The sequence below is a fragment of the Chenopodium quinoa genome, unplaced genomic scaffold (genome assembly GCF_001683475.1).
Source record: "Chenopodium quinoa cultivar QQ74 unplaced genomic scaffold, ASM168347v1, whole genome shotgun sequence".
In the NCBI taxonomy this organism is placed as follows: domain Eukaryota; kingdom Viridiplantae; phylum Streptophyta; class Magnoliopsida; order Caryophyllales; family Amaranthaceae; genus Chenopodium; species Chenopodium quinoa.
Window position 1 is genome coordinate 684,557 of NW_018743575.1, and position 19,828 is coordinate 704,384.

A 19,828-nucleotide genomic window follows, 5' to 3' on the forward strand; every position below is an offset into this window, starting at 1 on the left:
AAAATAAAATTTCTAACTTCTGAGTTAGCCCTAGCCCACTTCGCCAGTTCGCCTCTTCCTCAGTTCCTCTTCGCTTCATCTTCCTCTTCGCATAATCGCATCTTCCTCAGTTCCTCTTCGCTTCATCTTCCTCTTCGCTGGGTTGCTGAATAGCACTTGCTGTGATTCTTTTGTAAGTTTCTAGGTTTTTATTTAATTTTCTCCTTGTGTATATATGATTGGGTGAGTAATTATAGATTTATCTATTCAGCTATTCTTTGGGCTAATTGGTTCTCAATTTTCTTAATGGGGGAAATTGAGGGGTAGTCGAACACTATCTTTTATGATGTAATTATTTTCCAAGCTTTAACATTTGTTTTTCTAATTAATGATCACACGGATCTAATTTGACATATGGCAGATTCTTAATCTTATCTTTGCAGTCTAATAGTTGATGATGATTGGTATAATGGCTTTTTATAATGTTAATTGATACTAAATTTCTAGTTTATTGCGGTTTATAAGAAAATCTATACTTTTTTTTTTTCAACATTCTAGGCTCTGACCATTATCATGTCGCTGGAATTACTTTTGCTAATGTAGACAACTGATAAACACAAATTCCATTCATGTTTGTTATTTTTACATTACTATATCTTGAGATATACACCCGGGTGTTTAATCGGATTTTCTACGGGTAAATCCTAGTTATTTATTGGAGGAAAACAATCTCTATCCATGGTATTAGAAGTTCCTAGTTTGTTTGATTAGCCGCTTTTGTGTGTAGGGATATGGGGATAGAGAGAGAGCAGAGTAGCACATCCAAAGCCGAAAGAGAGGAAAAAAGAATTGTGATGCTGGCATGGAGCGATGAACGCTTGCCTTCGGAAAGACTACAAGGTGGTACTCAATTATATCACACTCGTGCAGAATTTCACTCGGTGGATCTGAAGCACAATATATTAACTCGTTCTTGCTTTCCTTCAATTATCATGACTAAGTTCTTTTCATCTGCCATGGTGTCATCTTTGAATAAATTTATCTACTTAGTGGGAGTGGGAGGAGCGCGATTATCTGTCGTCCAATCATCTAATGAGTCTTCCTCTTCCAACCACACATTCTACTCCGGCGGTTCATGTCTTGACATGTCTGATGAGGCTCCAGTGTGGTGTCCAGCTCCTGTCTTCTTTGAGGATAACACTTCTCCCAACTATGTTAGCTTTCTTGGCAATATTTACAACTTTGGATCTGTTTGCCTTGCGCCCCAGGTTCTTGAATGTGGTGCCCTTGGCCACTATAAGTCAATTCGCTCTCTCCCTATCCCTCAAAGCCTTGCTGGTTGTAGTGTGTCTGTTCCTGTACTTCCCGACCCTTCCAACAAACGCATTCTTATGCGCCTCTATGGTGGTCCCCTTTCGTCGCCTTCCCTCTATGCTTTCACTCCCGATCCTTGTGCTGATGCTATTGGGACATGGGAATGTCTCACCTCTGATTTCCATCTTTGGGCTCATGCTGCTGCTGTTGTTAATGGGGTCATATATTTTCACTGCCATAAAGTTCCATCTCTTCTTTGTGCTTTGCTGGTTGGACACCAATATATTCCCATATGAATGCCGAAACTTTTAATTTCGATGCAATGCTTCATTTGGGCCACAATATTTTGTGCTTTGCTGGTTGGACACCAATATATTCCCGGACTGCTGTTTTTACCATCGAAGTCATATTTTACAAGTTCCAAGTGTTGGTCACCGGTGAAACTGTAACCGTCAAGGTCTGTGACTCCTACTCATATGAACTTCCGGGAAGTACCAATGTGTTTCATTTCCTCCCCATTTAGCAGGTACTCTTCTCCATCTAACCATCTCTTATTCTTGCTATTATTCTGTTTATAATTAGAATACAGTTTGGACTAGTTAGTGCTTTGACTATTAAATTGAACTTATTAGTTTATCTGTTTATGTCATTATGTGAAATTGTGAATATGTGATGCCGGACATTGTATAAGACAACAATTAAACTATTAGTGTAAGGAGGATTATAAATTTATAATTAGAATACAGTTTGGACTAGTTAGTGCTTAGTGGTGCTAGTCGCATATTCGGCTGGAAGTTCCGTATAGACTAGTGGAGATATTAGTTTGTTGATTTTAGTCTTGTCAATTTTAAGCTTTTTAATTATTAGTTAGTATTGTAATCTTGTCAATTTTCTATTTGGATGATCTTTGTAAATAATTTTTCTGGGGAATATTGCTTGATTTAGTTGAATATTGCTTGATTTAGTTGAATATGAACCGTCCAACCAATTATGAATAGGGGTAATTCGCTGTTGGGGTTATTTGCATATGATTCATACTTGTGATTTCATTTGTTTTGTTAACTTTGTGTTTGATTAGGTTGTTGAATTTATATGCAGGGAAGACTCAGCTTATCAATCATTTTCTAATCAACAAGAGTTGGTATATTGTTAATTTGCCTGGATATGGGTGAGTCTCTGTAATTTTGGTTTTAATTTGGGCAATTTCTGTAATTCTTGAGTCTATTTCATGCTGGGAATATTGTATACTTGTATTGTGAATCAATTGTTATTCGTGTTTATTCCTGATCATATGCTTGAATCATATTGAAGTGCCAAAAAAGGATTGCTTTTACGCCTTGAGGCATTGCTTCAAAATTATTGATCATCCTGTAAAACATGTTGCGGACTGATATGTATTTAGGCTACATCCGCTGTAGTTAATTTGGTCTCCAATCGTGTTGTTTATTTTCAAGTTTATGAAGTAAATGTCTCCTTACATGTCATTGTGAAATTTTTTTTTACATATTTGATTATCGATTGTGACTCACCAGTCGGAAATTCCTGGGTCCGCCACTGATAATACAATACCTTTTTCTAAAAAAACTAATAAGGAGAAATAGTATGTACCTAACTACGCGAGTAGTATAGATTTTACTTTTTATATGGATTTATAGTAAATTAAGAGTGCATATTATTTATTCGGAATAGTTGTACGTTTATATGGGGTGATTTTTTTTCTTTTTTTTTGAGGAATTTACATGGAGTGATTTTAATTAATTTGTTTGTACAATATGTTTAGATTAATTTATTGTAAATTGTGTAGATAAAGGAAATCAGTTACAAATTTTTTAAGAGTAAAAGTAGAATAATGAATATTATAAACAAATTTTCAAATAATTAAAAAAATGAAGCATTTGGGAGGATAAGAAATGATTTTGGTGGAAAAAAAATTTCTGCTTTAGTATAGCTATATAGATATATTGTATATATAGATACTATGTGGAATTCGAGCGCAAGATACGTAGCTTTTAAGGCTAAGAATACGTCTTTAATATCTTTCTCAATTTGATGTTAGTATTGGATTCCATGCATGATATTAAAATCGAGATTCTACTTTATATTGCTAAGGGCTTCTAAAATCGAATCGTAGAATACGATTCTACAGACATGCATAATAAAGGCGTCACATTCAATTTTAATTGAATGTACTTAAATTATAAGTTAAAAGCCTAATTATTGATAGAATATAGTGTTTAACTACTAGTAGCCAATTATTGACAATTATTTTAATAAATAACTTTGTAGACATGTTTTAAACTTGTAAGGTTTTCGCTATCTAAGAGAAATATGTAAAAATCGGGTGGAATCATAAATCAAATTGTATGGAAATACATGAATCGTAAAATTGTAAGATCTAAGGTTTAAATTGGGATTTTAATAACTTGGATTGCATGAAAAAATCACGTGCAAATTAGTATAATTGATGTAAATTTTAATTAATTTAATTTTTTTTTTTCAATTTTTAGCTCTCTATATGTTAGTCATAAAGGCTATGTATAGCATTTTCTGTAGGGTTTCGTAGTGACTCACACTACGCGGAATGAAACCCGCCAAGACCCGCCCAATTAATAAATGCAATTAACAAGCAAAACATAATCTAAAGCTTTAAGAAAGGATAAAAGATTATACCTTTGACGCGTGCTTCGCTCAACTATGAGCTCTTACTTGAACCCCGATAGAGCGAGGTCTCCGACGGGATCGTACCCTCGAACCCGACCCAATCGTCCTAAGCCTCGAAGGTTAGTCAAGGCCCGGACAAAATAAACTAGAGTTTTACGAATTTTAAGGTAAGCTCATTAATGGAGTTTCCTTTACTTTTCAACTCAAGTGTGTTCTTTCCCAAATACCCATGCCTTGGTATTTATAGGGAGATGAACCCTTGATTTTCATTCCCCAACCAATATGGGAGAATGAGTAATTTTGATAATTAATTTAATTCTAAAATAAATTAATAATTAAATCAATCACAACGCAACAAGTGTCAAGGGGAGAGAGAGAGTCAAGTGAGGACCAAGAGAATGTGGGAGGGACCATTGCCTTGCTCCCCAAGGCTTTGCCCAAGCCTTGGTCCCCACCCCTCACAAAACCGGCACAAGGGGCTGCTGGGCTGGCAGCCAGCTAGCACGCCAGCTAGCAGTGCCAGCAAGCCCAGCCAGCTAGCACTAGCCTAGCCAGCACAAGCATGATGCGTGTGGCCGTGCTGGGCAGTGCCTACGCTGCTGCTGCTGCTGCTTGCTAGGCGCTGGGCGATGCTAGCAAGCTGCTGGCCCCTGCCTCCCTAGCCATCGCACACGCACACGCAAGACCCTCGCACTCCCAGCATGCGTGCTGCTAGCGAGCCACGCATGCTGTGCATCGCCTCGCCAGCCACACGCACAAGCATGCGATGCTTGGTGCTGTGCCAGCGATGGTGCGATGGCATGCATGCACACGCACTGAGCGAGGCTAGTGCTGCTGCTGCAATGGTACGAGACACACACGCACACACACATACGCAAGCGCCCAGCACTGCGATGGTTGTGCTTGGTGCATGTGGCCTGCGATGGCGCCTAGGCACCCAAGCACACACGTTGCGGTGCTGTTGTGCCATGCGAAGGCACGCACACACGCACATGGTGCTGTGATGCTAGGCATGCACGCATGCTAGCGATGGTGCGCCTAGCACACCTAGTGTGTCTAGGATTGCGTCTATCCATGCTAGGTGCATGCTAGCTCGAGTTTGCCTAGCGTTCACATGGCTAGGCCACTGTGATACTACGGCTATGCTCGAACTTGTTGCTTGTGATTTTGCGACGCTTGGCCTCGACGCCCTAAGCTCGATGTCCGACGTCTGTGTTCGTAAAACTCCGACGACTCATTAAATCCTTTGGATTTATTCGTTGTATCGGATCGGTTGTTCGGTTGGGTTCGACCCGAAGGGTTCAGTTAAGATTAAGCTGTAATATTAATTATACCTTAATATTACTGATCGGAAGCGGCCTCCACCTAGGCATTTCGATCACTTGACCTTACTGAAGAATTAGCTCTGTAATAATTCTGAACCCTCTATCAGAATAATACACTTGATGGAAGGACACCATTCCTTTTAATCTCCCACTTGTCCTTCCAGACAAGTGTGCATACAATGTATAGCCATTTCCTATGTCGCTTAATGTCTCTTCATGAATTATAAGGTAAGATTCATCGTCATCCTTATTACATTCAGAAGTGTTTCTCGATCTCCGAGTTCGACTGTCAATAAGTAGATGATTTCCAAAATCCATCTGAGCACAGCCATGCATTTTCACAGTCTCGCTCTTCTAGCGGCCTTGTAAACAACAAAGACATGTTCCCTATTGTTGATAGGGGGACATTCCCAGTCTTGCATTGTAAGTTTCTCTTACTAAGAGGACCTAATCTCCTGAGTGTTCCCGTTATGATCCCCAGTTACGGCAGAAGTTAGGCAACATCAAAGAGACTAGTACTCAAACAAGAAAACTTCACAATACTCATGGTCGAGGAAACGAGTTCCGATAGCTATAATGAGAAATGTACTTATGACAATTTTGAATCTCTTAAAGTACTCTCATAGGTCGATCCAGTGCAGTTCCAAACTAGCACCTGTGCAAATGATTTATGACCATCATGTCCTTGCAGCACAAGAAACGATGCTGTAAATCATACTACACACTAATCTCTGGTGGTCATCAATCGTCCATCAGTTAGATGACCTTGACTAGGGACAATTTTCGATTTAAATATTCAATGTTCACTTAACAGGTGTTTCTTTATCCAAGACATGGTCTTGATACCCTGTTTTGAATATTTCCATAAATCGAATGGACTCATTATTTAATTCTAAACCAAAATTAAATAGCAATGGAGTGAATGATAATTTTGCACAAAAATTAATTACTCCATTAATGAATGGTTTCAATACAGTGTCTTACATTAAAACATCTAGTTTAATTAAAACACATGTACAGGGAATTTCAAAGCCAGTCTCCAATGTGCTTGATTCCCATTGCCTCAACGTGCTTGTTGTGCTTCACTTGAGGCAAAGGTTTAGTCAAAGGATCGGCCACATTATCATCCATGCCGATCTTGCAAATTCTGATTTCACCTTCGGATTTCCATTCCCTTATCATGTGAAATCGCCTTTGCACATGTTTGACCTTCTGGTGCTCTCTTGGCTCTCTAGCCTGAGCGATAGCTCCATTATTGTCACAGTAGAGATCTATCGGACCTTTGATGGAGGGTACAACACCAAGTTCACTAATGAACTTGCAAATCCAAACAGCCTCCTTAGCGGCTTCTGAAGCAGCCAAGTATTCGGCTTCAGTTGTAGAATCTGCAGTGGTGCTCTGCTTGGCACTCTTCCAGCTAAACACTCCTCCATTCAGACAGAATATGTATCATGACTGTGACTTGAAGTTATCTCTGTTAGTCTGGAAGCTAGCGTCGGTGTAACCTTTAACAACCAGGTCTTTATGGCCACCATAAACCAGGAATTTATCCTTGTTCCTTTTCAGGTACTTCAGGATATTCTTGGCCGCAGTCCAATGCGCCTCTCCTGGGTTTGATTGGTATCGACTCGTAGCACTCAAGGCATACGATACATATGGCTTGGTACATATCATGGCATACATGATCGACCCAATTAGCGAAGCATATGGAATCTGATCCATTCTCTCTCGCTCAACAGGTGTCTGTGGACACTGTTTCTTGCTGAGAGTTACGCCATGGGACATGGGTTGATGCCCTCTTTTGGCATTCTCCATGTGGAATCGTGCCAGTACCTTATCAATGTAAGTACTCTAGCTCAATCCAATCATCCTCTTAGATCTATCCTTGTAGATCTTGATGCCCAATATGTACTGTGCCTCTCCTAAGTCCTTCATTGAAAAACACTTTCCCAACCAGCCCTTTACGGACTCTAGTAATTTTGCGTTGTTTCCAATAAGCAGTATGTCATCGACATATAGGACTAGGAATGCGATGTCACTCCCACTGACCTTCTTGTATACACAAGATTCATCTGGATTATTATGAAACCAAACTTGCTTATAGCTTCATCAAATCGCAGATTCCAACTCTTGCTGGCTTGCTTTAGTCCATAAATGGACTTCTTAAGCTTGCAAACCTTTCAAGCGTTGCTCGGATCAACAAAACCTTCTGGCTATGTCATGTACACAATTTCTTCCAAAATCCCATTTAGGAAGGCGGTTTTGACATCCATCTGCCATATTTCATAATCGTAATATGAAGCAATCGCTAGAATAATCCGGACAGACTTTAGCATTGCAACCGGTAAAAAGGTTTCATCATAGTCAATCCCGTGGATTTGTCTATAACCTTTTGCCACCAGTCTAGCCTTGTATATCGATACATTTCCATCCTTGTCTGTCTTTAATTTGAAGATCCATTTGCAACCAATGGGTGTGTAACCCTCGGGCAAATTCACCAAGTCCCAGACTTGATTTTCAGACATGGAGTCCATCTCGAATTTCATGCCTCTTGCCATTTAGCAGAGTCGGGGCTCGTCATAGCTTGCTTGTATGTCGCTGGCTCATCTCCATCCATAATTAGGATGTCTTGATCATCGGTTAAGACAATACCAAGGTATCTGTCTGGTTGAGATCTTTGCCGTTGCGACCTACGAAGGGTAATGGGTTGACCATTTACATTGTCTGTTTGATTCTGACCAATCTTCTCAGTTGCTTCCAAAGCACTTCAATTGTCAGTTTTATCAGGTTGACATTGTTGCTCGTCCTCTCGAACTTCGTCGAGTTCGATTTTCCTCCCACTTGTCATTTTGGAAAGGTGTTCCTTCTCCAAAAAGACACCATCACGAGCAACAAATACTTTGTTCTCGGATTTATTGTAGAAGTAATACCCTTTGGTTTCTTTTGGATACCCCACAAAGAAACACTTGTCTGATTTGGGGTGAAGTTTGTCCGAAATTAATTGTTTGACATATGATTCGCATCCCCAAATCTTGAGAAAAGACAACCTAGGAGGTTTTCTAGTCCATAATTCATATGGAGTCTTTTCAACAACTTTTGACGGAGCTCGGTTCAATGTTAGTGCCGCGGTTTGTAGCGCATGTCCCCAGAAAGAGATAGGAAGTTCACTAAGACCCATCATTGATCGAACCATGTCTAACAAGGTTCGATTCCTCCGTTAGGATACTCCGTTCCATTGAGGAGTTCCAGGAGGTATCAACTCTGAAAGAATACCATTTTCTTTTAAGTGATCGTCGAATTCAAGGCTCAAATATTCGCCATCTCGATCCGATCGAAGTGCTTTAATTTTCTTGCCAAATTGAATTTCAACTTCTTTCTGAAATTCTTTGAATTTGTCAAAGGATTCAGATTTATTCGACATTAAGTAGACATAACCATATCTACTAAAATCGTCGGTGAAGGTGATGAAATATAGGTAACCTTGTCTTGCGGGTGTACTCAATGGTCCACATACATCCGTGTGTATTAGAACTAATAAGTTACTTGCCCTTTCTCCAAACTTGGAGAATGGCTGTTTTATCATCTTGCCTAATAGTCATCCTTCGCAATTTTCAAACGACTCCAAGTCGAATGAGTCAAGAACACCTTCTTGTAGAAGTTTCTTGATGCGTTTGAGGTTAATATGGCCAAGACGACAATGCCACAAGTAGGCTTGATTCGAATCGATGGTCTTAGCCTTTTTGGAGGTATCATCAATGTTATAGACTTGTTTGTCAAGAGAAAGCACATAAAGACCATTTTCTGAATATGCTTTACCATATAAAACATTATCGAAATAAAATGAACAACTATTGTTCTTAATTCGAAATTCAAAACCTTTAGCGTCCAACGCCGAAATTGAAATAATGTTTTTGGTAACTCTAGGAACATGATAACAATTGTCAAGTTCCAAAATAATCCCAGAGGGCAACGACAAACTGAGAGTTCCAACGGAGACGACAGACATTCTTGCTCCACTGCCGACCCGAAGCTCGACCTATCCCTTCTCTAGCCTCCTATTTATCCTTAGTCTCTGAGCATTGGAACAAAGGTGTGATCCACATCCGGTATCTAATACCCATGATGTTTTGCTAGCGAAGTTTAAGTCTATAACAAAAATACTTGATGAAGAAGCAACGGTGCCGTTCTTCTTATCTTCCTTGAACTTAAGGCAATCCCGTTTCCAATGTCCCTTCTTCTTGAAGTAGAAACATTCGGAATCGAATTTGGAAGAGGCTACCTTTTTGTCCTTGCTACCCTTGGCAGTGTTTGACTTAGGCGGAAAATTTCTCTTTTTCCCCTTAAAGCTCTTCTTCATGCTTGGACGTTTGAATGGCTTGCCCTTCCTCACCATGAGCATGTCATGCTTGCCCTCATCCTTGAGGGTTTTCTTGGCTTGCTTCAACATACCATGAAGCTCGGTGAGGGTTTTTTCCATGCTATGCATATTATAGTTCATCTTGAACTGATCATAGCCTTTGTGAAGCGAGTGGAGAATGATGTTAATTGCCATATCGGTTGAATACCCAACATCAAGCCTTTCCATGTTCTCAAATAATCCAATCATTTTGAGGACATGCGGGCTGACTGGCTCTCCTTTCTTGAGCTTGCTCTCAAGGATCTGCCTGTGGGTTTCGAACCTTTCAGTTCGAGCCTGCTCTTGAAACATATTCTGAAGCTCAGAAATGATCTCAAAAGCCGTCTCCTTTTCAAAGAAAGTCTTTTGAAGGTCCGGAGACATGGTGGCCAACATGATGCATTTGACATCCCCATTGACACTTTGCCATCGATTAAGGGCAGCCTGAGTGACCTCCTCATTTGGTGCATCGGGCATTTCCTCATCAAGGACGTATTCCTTTTGCTCTTGCATTAGTACAATGCGCAGATTTCTTTGCCAATCAAGAAAGTTTAGCCCGCTCAATTTCTCCTTGTCGAGAATTGAGCGTAAAGAGAATTGGTTGTTGTTTGAGTTACTTGCAGACATTGTTCTACAATTGAAAGAATTTGAAATGAAAAATCATTCATAAACCAATAAGTTTGAAATTTAAAAGTGTTCATGCAAATTTCTCAATCTTATTGAGCATTTTATCCACGCATTGATAAATTTGTCCCTTTTGGGCGAGAATAAAATGATTCCGAGATCCCAAAGATCAAGAAATGGTTAGCATGCTTTGGCTTGTCTTAACATTAAATATTTAAGGTAAGCAATCCAATTGCTAATAGCTCTAAGCTTCTCTCGGTTTGATAAAATGTCGCATCTAATGCATTCTTGACATTTTATCTCTTTCGCCACGACATCTAAGGACTCCTTACTGATATCGTTGAGCTTAACCAAGACAATTTGTATACCTAGTATACCTTACGTTTCTAGGGAAGTAGTGATGCCTCGCTTTGGCGTAGCCCATCACATACGCGCATTAGTCCGGTAAGTGTTGTTCTTGGAACGGCAAATTTTAGCTCAATATTATTAAGGGACCTAGGGTTTCTATGTTGGATGATTTAAGTGAACTTAACTAATCGTCGCAACATATGAATCCTAGACATGCATCTAACATTCATATATAACAAAAATATATATATAAAGCATAAATTGACGCATTTGGCAACTAGCATGACCCCTTGAAATCTTCAAATCTTCAAGGGTCTTCATCTTGGCTCGTCTTCATCGAAACGCCGTCTTGAGACATCTTTGCCAAAATAAAATAACTAGCTACTACGACTAAGATTAATCTAAAGTAAAAAATACTTAACGGTTCGCAGACCGTATTTAGATTTACAAAAATACATAACGGAACGCAGTCCGTATTTTCTATCCTAGTCGGGTCCTACTAGTTGCCTTTTTCTCAAAACCTGTTTTGAAAACAATCTTTCATTCACCCATTCACTATGTGTGAATGGCCCATGCATATTACGAAATACATAATTAAACATGCAAAACTAGTAACTAACTTAGGTGGTTAATCCAATTAATACGCCTAATTAAAACTAGTCAAAGTTGTTTAATCCATTATTTCTAAAAGCAAATTGCTCACTCGATTAACTAAGCTCCCACTAAATTCCGCATCCATACTTAATCAATCCGATTAATTAAGTTGGCATAACCCATAATTTGTCAAAATCAAAAATTTTGCAAAACCGGAAAAATCGAGGTCTAATCTCGTTAAAATAATTACATAAATTATTTAAAAACGGCAAAATTTTCACAAAATTACATAGCTCAAAAATTAAGCAACGTAGCCCCAACCAAGCATGGTGCATTGCGCACCATGGCTGCTAGGCAGCAGTGGGTTGGCTGGCTGGGGCTTGCTACCTCGCTGCCCAGCAGCAGCACAAGCACGCCAGCAGCCTTCGCCACACACGCATCGCAGCAGCAAGGCCTGTGCTGGCGCTTGGTGCTAACATGCTGCGCACAGCACAGCACACTACGCTAGCCAGCACCAGCTGCTTGTTGCGCATGCTACGCCTGCCAGCAAGTGGGGGGCTTGTTGGTGCTTGCTACCACGCTGCCTAGCAGCATCCTAAGCAACCAACAGCCAATGCCACTGCCCAAGCCCAGCGCCTTAGCACCCCTCGCCACACAGCCACGCACCATTGATGCTCAGCACATGCGTGCACCATAGGCAACCTACATGTGGGCTACTAGGTAGCTCGGCTAGCCTTGGTGACGCTTGCGGTCTTGCATCGATTTGCGTGCATTTTACTCAGGATTCTGATCCCGATTTACGTGTGGCATAAATTAATTCTTAATTTTATTTTAGAATCAATTTGAGGAAAAATTAAAATAAAATAAGTCTAACTTAATTAAATTCAATTTTAATGGTGCATAAACCTAAATCATTCAAAAAATTATTTTAAAACAATTTTTAGGTCTTTCTTTATGCTTAAAATTGAATGAGCTATGTCCACAATTAATTTAGCCAATATACAAATTAATAATGATTTGACAAATGGGAGTTGGAAAAAATAAATTAACCATCTAATGATAAAAATTTACCAACTTTCATACTTGTGTAAAATACCAAGATTACATCTTCCAAAATGAAGATTAATCAAAATTTTACTCACAAGTATTTGAACTTCATGGATTTTAATCAACCAAAATGAAAAATCCAAACTTTGTTCAATATGGAATTTAGGGTTAAAGTTCCAATCATTTAAACTTTTAAAGATTAGATCTTTAACATACTTGGAAGCTTAAAATTACACATTCACATCAAATTAAACATTCACACATTAATGCAATTTATTTGCATAATTGTGAAAAATCAAGTTTGTGTGAAAAATAGCATATCAACTCAAGCACTAATTAAAACTCCATAATTATGCTTAAGGATATTTAAAATAGCAGTAGATTAGGGATGCAATAATGCATTTAATCTAACCTTGTAATGCTTGCATTAATCAAGGCTTAAAAAGATTTAAAATTTTCGTTGAAAAACGAAAAAAACCCCAAAAACTTGGGTTTCTGGTTCGAATTTGGCTTCTGAACAGTCCTTATAAAGGACTGAAACTGTTTCAGAATGTCGATTCCACCCAAAAAACACTATCTTTGAGCAAAAATCTGGGTTCGACATCCAAATCGAGAAAAATACGAGTTTTAAAATTAATTAAAACGAGCTTCTAATCTAATTAGAAAAGCAAAACCAGAATTTAAATCTTACTTTAAAACACCTTAATTAATAAATAATTGCAAAAATTAAAAGGAGCGTGGCTCCGATACCGCTGTAGGGTTTCGTAGTGACTCACACTACGCGGAATGAAACCCGCCAAGACCCGCCCCCATAATAAATGCAATTAACAAGCAAAACATAATTTAAAGCATAAGAAAGGATAAAAGATTATACCTTTGACGCGTGCTTCGCGCAACTATGAGCTCTTACTTGAACCCCAATAGTGCGAGGTCTCCGACGGGATCGTACCCTCGAACCCGACCCGATCGTCCTAAGCCTCGAAGGTTTATCAAGGCCCGGACAACATAAACTAGAGTTTTACGAATTTCAAGGTATGCTCAATAATGAAGTTTCCTTTACTTTTCAACTCAAGTGTGTTCTTTCCCAAATACCCATGCCTTGGTATTTATAGGGAAATGAACCCTTGATTTTCATTCCCCAACCAATGTGGGAGAATGAGTAATTTTGATAATTAATTTAATTCTAAATTAAATTAATAATCAAATCAATCACAATGCAACAAGTGTCAAAGGGAGAGAAAGAGTCAAGTGAGGACGAAGAGAAGGTGGGGGGGACCATTGCCTTGCTCCCCAATGCTTTGCCCAAGCCTTGGTCCCCACCCCTAACAAAACCGGCACAAGGGGCTGCTGGGCTGGCAGCCAGCTAGCACACCAGCTAGTAGTGCCAGCAAGCCCAGCCAGCTAGCACCAGCCCAGCCAGCACAAGCATGATGCGTGTGGCTGTGCTGGGCAGTGCCTACGCTGCTGCTGCTTCTGCTTGCTAGGCGTTGGGCGCTGCTAGCAAGCTGCTGGCCCCTGCCTCCCTCGCCATCGCACACGCACACGCAAGGCCCTCGCACTCCCAGCATGCGTGCTGCTAGCGAGCCACGCATGCTGGGCATCGCCTTGCCAGCCACACGCACAAGCATGCGATGCTTGGTGCTGTGCCAGCGATGGTGCGATGGCATGCATGCACACGCACTGAGCGAGGCTAGTGCTGCTGCTGCGATGGTGCGAGACACACACGCACACGCACACACGCAAGCGCCCAGCACTACGATGGTTGTGCTTGGTGCGTGTGGCCTGCGATGGCACCTAGGCACCCAAGCACACATGCACATGGTGTTGCGATGCTAAGCATGCACGCATGCTAGCGCCTAGTGCTAACGGTGGTGCGCCTAGCACACCTAGTGTGTCTAGGCTTGCGCCTTGCCATGCTAGGTGCATGCTAGCTCGAGTTAGCCTAGCGTTCACATGGCTAGGCCATTGTGATGCTACGGCTATGCTCGAACTTGTTGCTTGTGATTTTGCGACACTCGGCCTCGACGCCCTAGGCTCGATGTCCGATGTATGTGTTCGTAAAACTCCGACGACTCATTAAATCCTTCGAATTAATTCGTCGTATTGGATTAGTTGTTCGATTGGGTTCGACCCGAAAGGTTCAGTTAAGATTAAGCTGTAATATTAATTATACCTTAATATTACTGATCGGAAGCGTCCTCCACCTAGGCATTCCGATCACTTGACGTTACTGAAGAATTAGCTCTGTAATAATTCTGAGCCCTCTATCAGAATAATACACTTGTTGGAAGGACACCATTCCTTTCATTTTCCTTGAATTGATTTTTAAGATTTTTTTGGAGCTTTTTTTTTTGTGTAAATGACGTGTTATTTTATGGGATTTTATGGGGAGACTTGGGCTGATCGTGTTATTCATTTATTTCAATTAGTATTTCATCCGTTCCCCTAATATTGCAACACATACGTTGAATTTTACGTTTTTCAATTCATATATATCTAATTTAATACAAATATTAAAATAGCATATATAGATAGCATTGAAAGAAGAGAAGGTATTGGATGCGGATTGCCGCTATTTGCGTGCGGCAGACTTGGCTGATATATTTCACTTGTTGGCTGATATGTTTCATGTGTTGGCTGATATGTTTCATTTGTTTCCTGATATGATTTTTGTATTGGCTAATATATTCCTTTTGTTGGTTGATATGTATTTATTTATTTATTTATTTATTTATTTATTTATTATTTTTTTTTTTTGATATGTTCCTTTTGTTGGCTGCTATTAGCTAGACATCAGTTGACTGATATGTTTCTTTAGTTGGCTGATATCTTTTATTTTGTTGGCTGATATGTATATTTTAATTGTTGGCTTTTATGTTTCTTTTTGTTGGTTGATATGTTTATTTTGTTAGCTTACCTATTGCTTTTCTTTACTGATTTCATCCTTTTGTTGGTTGATATGCTTCATTTGTTGGCTGATATTTTCCTTCTGTTGGCTGATTTATACATTTTATTAGCTGATATATTCTTCTTGTTGGATAATATGTATCTTTTGTTGGCTGATAGGTTCCTTTTGTTGGCTGATATGTTTTTATTAATGTCTAATATGTCCCTAATGTTGACTGATATCAGACATCAATTGATTGATATGCGTCATTTGTTGTCTAATATGATTAACAACATACAAATAAAGTATATACAAAGTATTTTTATTTCCTTCTCTCTCCTCTTTCCCCCTCTTCCTCTCTTTCTTTCTCTCACCTTCAAATGAGAATGGGAACAAACAAATAAAATCAACAGCTCTCAAATCCTCACGCCATCACCACGCACCCCCACGCCACCACACACCCTCACGCCAAGATACCATTATAAGGAACTAGTACAACAAGATACCCTTCCTTCGCCAATAACTCAATTAGATAGCTGAAATAGAAACAAAAATCACAAAGAACTAACAGTAACACTCGATATCCAAGCTTTCTCTCTTAGCAACAAAAACTATAAATTCACATAATTAAATCCGAAAATCAAAGTCCCAAATGCCGATTATACACATGTATAACGCAAACAACTCCTTAAATAACTCCTTAAACAGCTGAAACAAAGAGCAACACCCCTCATGATTAATTAAATCCTCACGGCACCACCACAAATCCTCACGCCGCCACCACAAACCCTCACGCCAATTGCAAATCATATCACCACTTACCACCAACGGCAAATCGCAAATCGCATCACCACCAACCGCGAACCGCAAATCGCATCACCATTGCATCACCGGTCGAAAATCGCAAATCGCATCACCACCAACTGCTTCACCTTTGTCATCGTCATCTTCATTTTCGATTCAATCAAAAAATGAATCATTTTCTCCGATTTGGTTGGCTAATTTAAGCATTATAGTTGTTATGTGAATTGTGAGCCCTAAAATCACAGTTTTGTTTGAGAATTGAAATGAATGAGTAAGTTTCAATTGTGTTTGAAGGGAAAATGGGGTGCCGCACGAGATATTGGGTGCAGACTGCCACACCCAATAATTTGTGTTGAAAGAATTTAAATTAAAAGAAAAACAAGATTTTGCATACATCTACCTACCACTTATTGGATATCGAAACAAAAATACCTAACAGGCTAACATTCTTTTTATAATCTGTGAATCAACTTCCTAATTTCAACTTATAAATTACTTAATTAGTTAAGATGACCAATTTTTGGATTAGGGTTTCCAGCATTTATGGTTTTTTTTCCCTATATTAGGATTTTGGGTCATTTCCTATAAGAGTGTTTTTTATTGCGATAGTTGCATAATAATTCTTAGGCCACACTTTTAGAATTTTGTAGCAGGTGCTCTCGATAAGTAATGTCATCGAAAGATTGAAGTTAGGTATAAATTAAAATCAGCCGGACTAAATCAAGAAGTTAAAAAACAATAAACAAATGATAATTTCGTATTGTAAACACATTTATTAAACAGCTACTTCGTAAAACAATAATAACAAAAGGGGGGAAACAAAAGGGCGATGAATTACTATACAACCTGCCAGATAAAATACTACGCTATTAAAAAAAAAAGTGTTCCGTTCATATATCTTTATATTCTTTACAGTTATTATTCATGTTCATCATTCAGGATGACTATTTATTTCAAGTAGAGCTGTCAGTTTTTGACTCGAATTGTTAAATTCGACTATTTTAAACCGATCCGAAAAGAAATCGAATCGTTAAAAACCCATTTTTTGAAAACAGAAAACCAACCCGACCTAATTTTTTCTAACCTGAAACTGAACCGAACCGAAGTTGTGCAAACCGTTAATGACCCGACCCATTATCAGGTCAAACCATTACAACCGAAAACCGAAAGCAACCCGAACTGATTATGTCCGAACCCGATAGTAACCCAACCCATTTTAAACCGAAAACCGTTTAAACCCGGCAAAAATCCGATTAACCTGAACCGTTCCAACCCGTACCCGCTTTGACCGAACCGTTTATAACTTGTAACCCGTTAGGACCGAACTGTTTACAAGCCATAACCCGTTGTGACCGAACTGTTTACAAACCGTAATCCATTATGACTGAGCTATTTACAACTCGTAACCTAATATGTTTATGATCTGATTCGTTTCAATCCACTACTCGATAAACCCAACTTATTTAAGACTTAACTTGATTATAACCTAACCCGTTCCTACATATTATCTGATTAACCAGACTCGATAATGATCCGACTCGATTTTAACCTGATATGATTTGAACTTAAACACGCTTCATATTCGTTAAAACTGTTTTCAAACAAACCCAATTCAATCTAAACCGATTTTAACCTTAATCAATAATGACCCGACCCGATTTCACCCGATTTGTTTTGAACCAAAACCCGTTTTCAAACCGACCCAGTTTTACCCAAACTGATTATGACCCGAACCGATTACAATTCGACCCGATTAGGACCCGAACTATTTTGAACCAAAACCACTTTAAACTGGCTAAACCCATTTTCTAACCTACCCGGTTTAACCCAAACTATTTATGACCCGAACCGATTACAACCTGATCTGATTAGGACCCAACCCGAATAGAAATCGCAATTAAAAAAACCAAATTGAACTGATCCGATAATTTTCAAAGCCGACCCAAACTAACCCACTAATCATTTCAACCTGTTATAACCCGAAACAGTTAAACCCAACCCAAAACTAAATCGTTTACCCAAATTGACACCCCTAATTTCAAGTTACTATTTCATCTCGACCAAGATGAACTAATAAATTATTTAGAATTAATGCATGTAACGCGTGCATACAGGGCTTGTATATTTATGTGGAAACGACTTTTCTAATACCTAAAACAAATTCTATAAACTTGAACGCGTACACATACACTATTTTTACTCAGCAATTAGGCTACAATCCAAGAATTAATTACTCTTTTAAGTCTTTTGACATCATCCAATTTTCATCATTTTGAATCAATCGTATTCTAGGCATTTACGTGACAAAGAACAAGTCATTGACATGCACAATTGATACTCTTCTTATGACAAAATTAATATCCTTCTATTTTTGTTTATGTTTATAAATTTTAGGATTTTTCTATATTTATGCAGCGAATTTCAGCATATATAGGGTGCTAAATGTTGCTAAGAGATGCAAGAACATAAATCCACAAAGCTAATTAAAATTATTCGTAAACAATGATGAATGGTCTAGCAGTTTTTTCCATGCTCTTTCTTTTAGCTAAGCCTTTTTCAGCAGGTAGTGCAAATATCGAAATCGATTATTGTATTGCAGACCTTAGTCTCCCTAGGGGACCTCAAGGGTATGCTTGCAAAGATCCTGCTAAAGTCACAACTGATGACTTTGTTTTCACTGGATTTCGTGGTGAAAAATCCATCACTAACATATTTGGAAACAATGTAACTCGAGCAAATCACACTACATTCCCAGCCTTAAACGGTTTAGGCCTTTCTATGGCAAGGTTAGATTTGGCTGTAGGAGGAGTTGTTCCTGCACACTCTCATCGAACATCAGAAATGATTGTTCTTATAAACGGGACAATTATTGCAGGGATTATTGACACAAACAACACGGCATACTATAAAGTATTACTGCCGGGTGATTCTATGATTTTTCCACAGACCTTGCTTCACTTCCAGATCAATGTTGGTAAAACTCGAGCTCTTGCTTTTGTTGGGTTGAATGGAGCAAACCCAGGATTTCAAATTGCTTCCACCGCGCTGTTTGCCGGCAATTTACCACCCGAAATAGCTTCGGCAATCACACTCATAAGTCCTAAGGAAGTGAGACGCTTAAACCAAATATTTAGCGGAAATATCGCAGCTTCGTAAACTTATGTTTAAATCATTGATTACATGCATGTCATCACTTGTGTTTAATATGAAGTCCGGTTTATATATTAACCTGGTAGAATGTAGCAACTTTAAATGTCACACATACTCGTATCATATTGTAAAATAAAAAGTGATGAATAATTCGTGTTTTCTAGTATAAAAGTGTTACAATTGTGTTGTATATACTTATACGGGGCGTTTGACAACAGGCATAGGGATATTGAGGATAAGAAGGTAAGATAAGAATAGGGAATTATTAGGTGAGATAAAGATAAAAATTATGGTACCCATTATATAGAATGAGTTGGGAATTAAATTGGAATAAGTAGCAAATTTACTTAACTATCCTTACTAACTTTTCTCCTCTCTCCTTCCTTCCCTTTCATTAAGGGTAAAGTTGTCTTTTATTTTTAATTTTTATCCCCCAATCTTATACTTGCCCCCCCTTGTTATAGAAATAGAGGGATAAGCCCTATTTTGTCCCCATCCCTTTTATATGGGATAACTTGTATTCCCTCAAACAAACAAGGGATAAAGAGATACAAGGGATTTTAAATCTTTATCCCATCAATAATCCCCCCAAACAAACATTCTAATACTATCATTGCTTTTTTACATAGATCTTATGTTAAAACCTGGACAATTCTTCCAAATTTCAGCCAAATTCACGTGTAACCCAGCCAATTTTAT

General features: G+C 38.8%; 2 protein-coding genes across 2 annotated transcripts; both read left to right on the plus strand.

Moving 5' to 3' along the window:
- The first annotated feature begins 13 nt into the window (after window positions 1-13).
- Window positions 14-2,656, plus strand: LOC110682672. Its single transcript, XM_021859005.1, has 2 exons — window positions 14-172; window positions 767-2,656. Exon 2 carries the CDS (start codon window positions 771-773, stop codon window positions 1,587-1,589), a length of 819 nt encoding a protein of 272 aa, XP_021714697.1. The 5' UTR covers window positions 14-172; window positions 767-770; the 3' UTR covers window positions 1,590-2,656.
- A 15,825-nt stretch (window positions 2,657-18,481) lies between these two features.
- On the plus strand, window positions 18,482-19,135 carry LOC110682640 (germin-like protein). The gene has a single exon (XM_021858976.1). It carries the CDS (start codon window positions 18,482-18,484, stop codon window positions 19,133-19,135), a length of 654 nt encoding a protein of 217 aa, XP_021714668.1.
- Window positions 19,136-19,828: the final 693 nt, after the last annotated feature.

Excerpts from the sequence above, each read along its gene's own strand:
- LOC110682640 (XM_021858976.1), top strand. The coding sequence starts at position 18,482 with ATGATGAATGGTCTAGCAGTTTTTTCCATGCTCTTTCTTTTAGCTAAG.
- LOC110682672 (XM_021859005.1), top strand. The coding sequence starts at position 771 with ATGGGGATAGAGAGAGAGCAGAGTAGCACATCCAAAGCCGAAAGAGAG.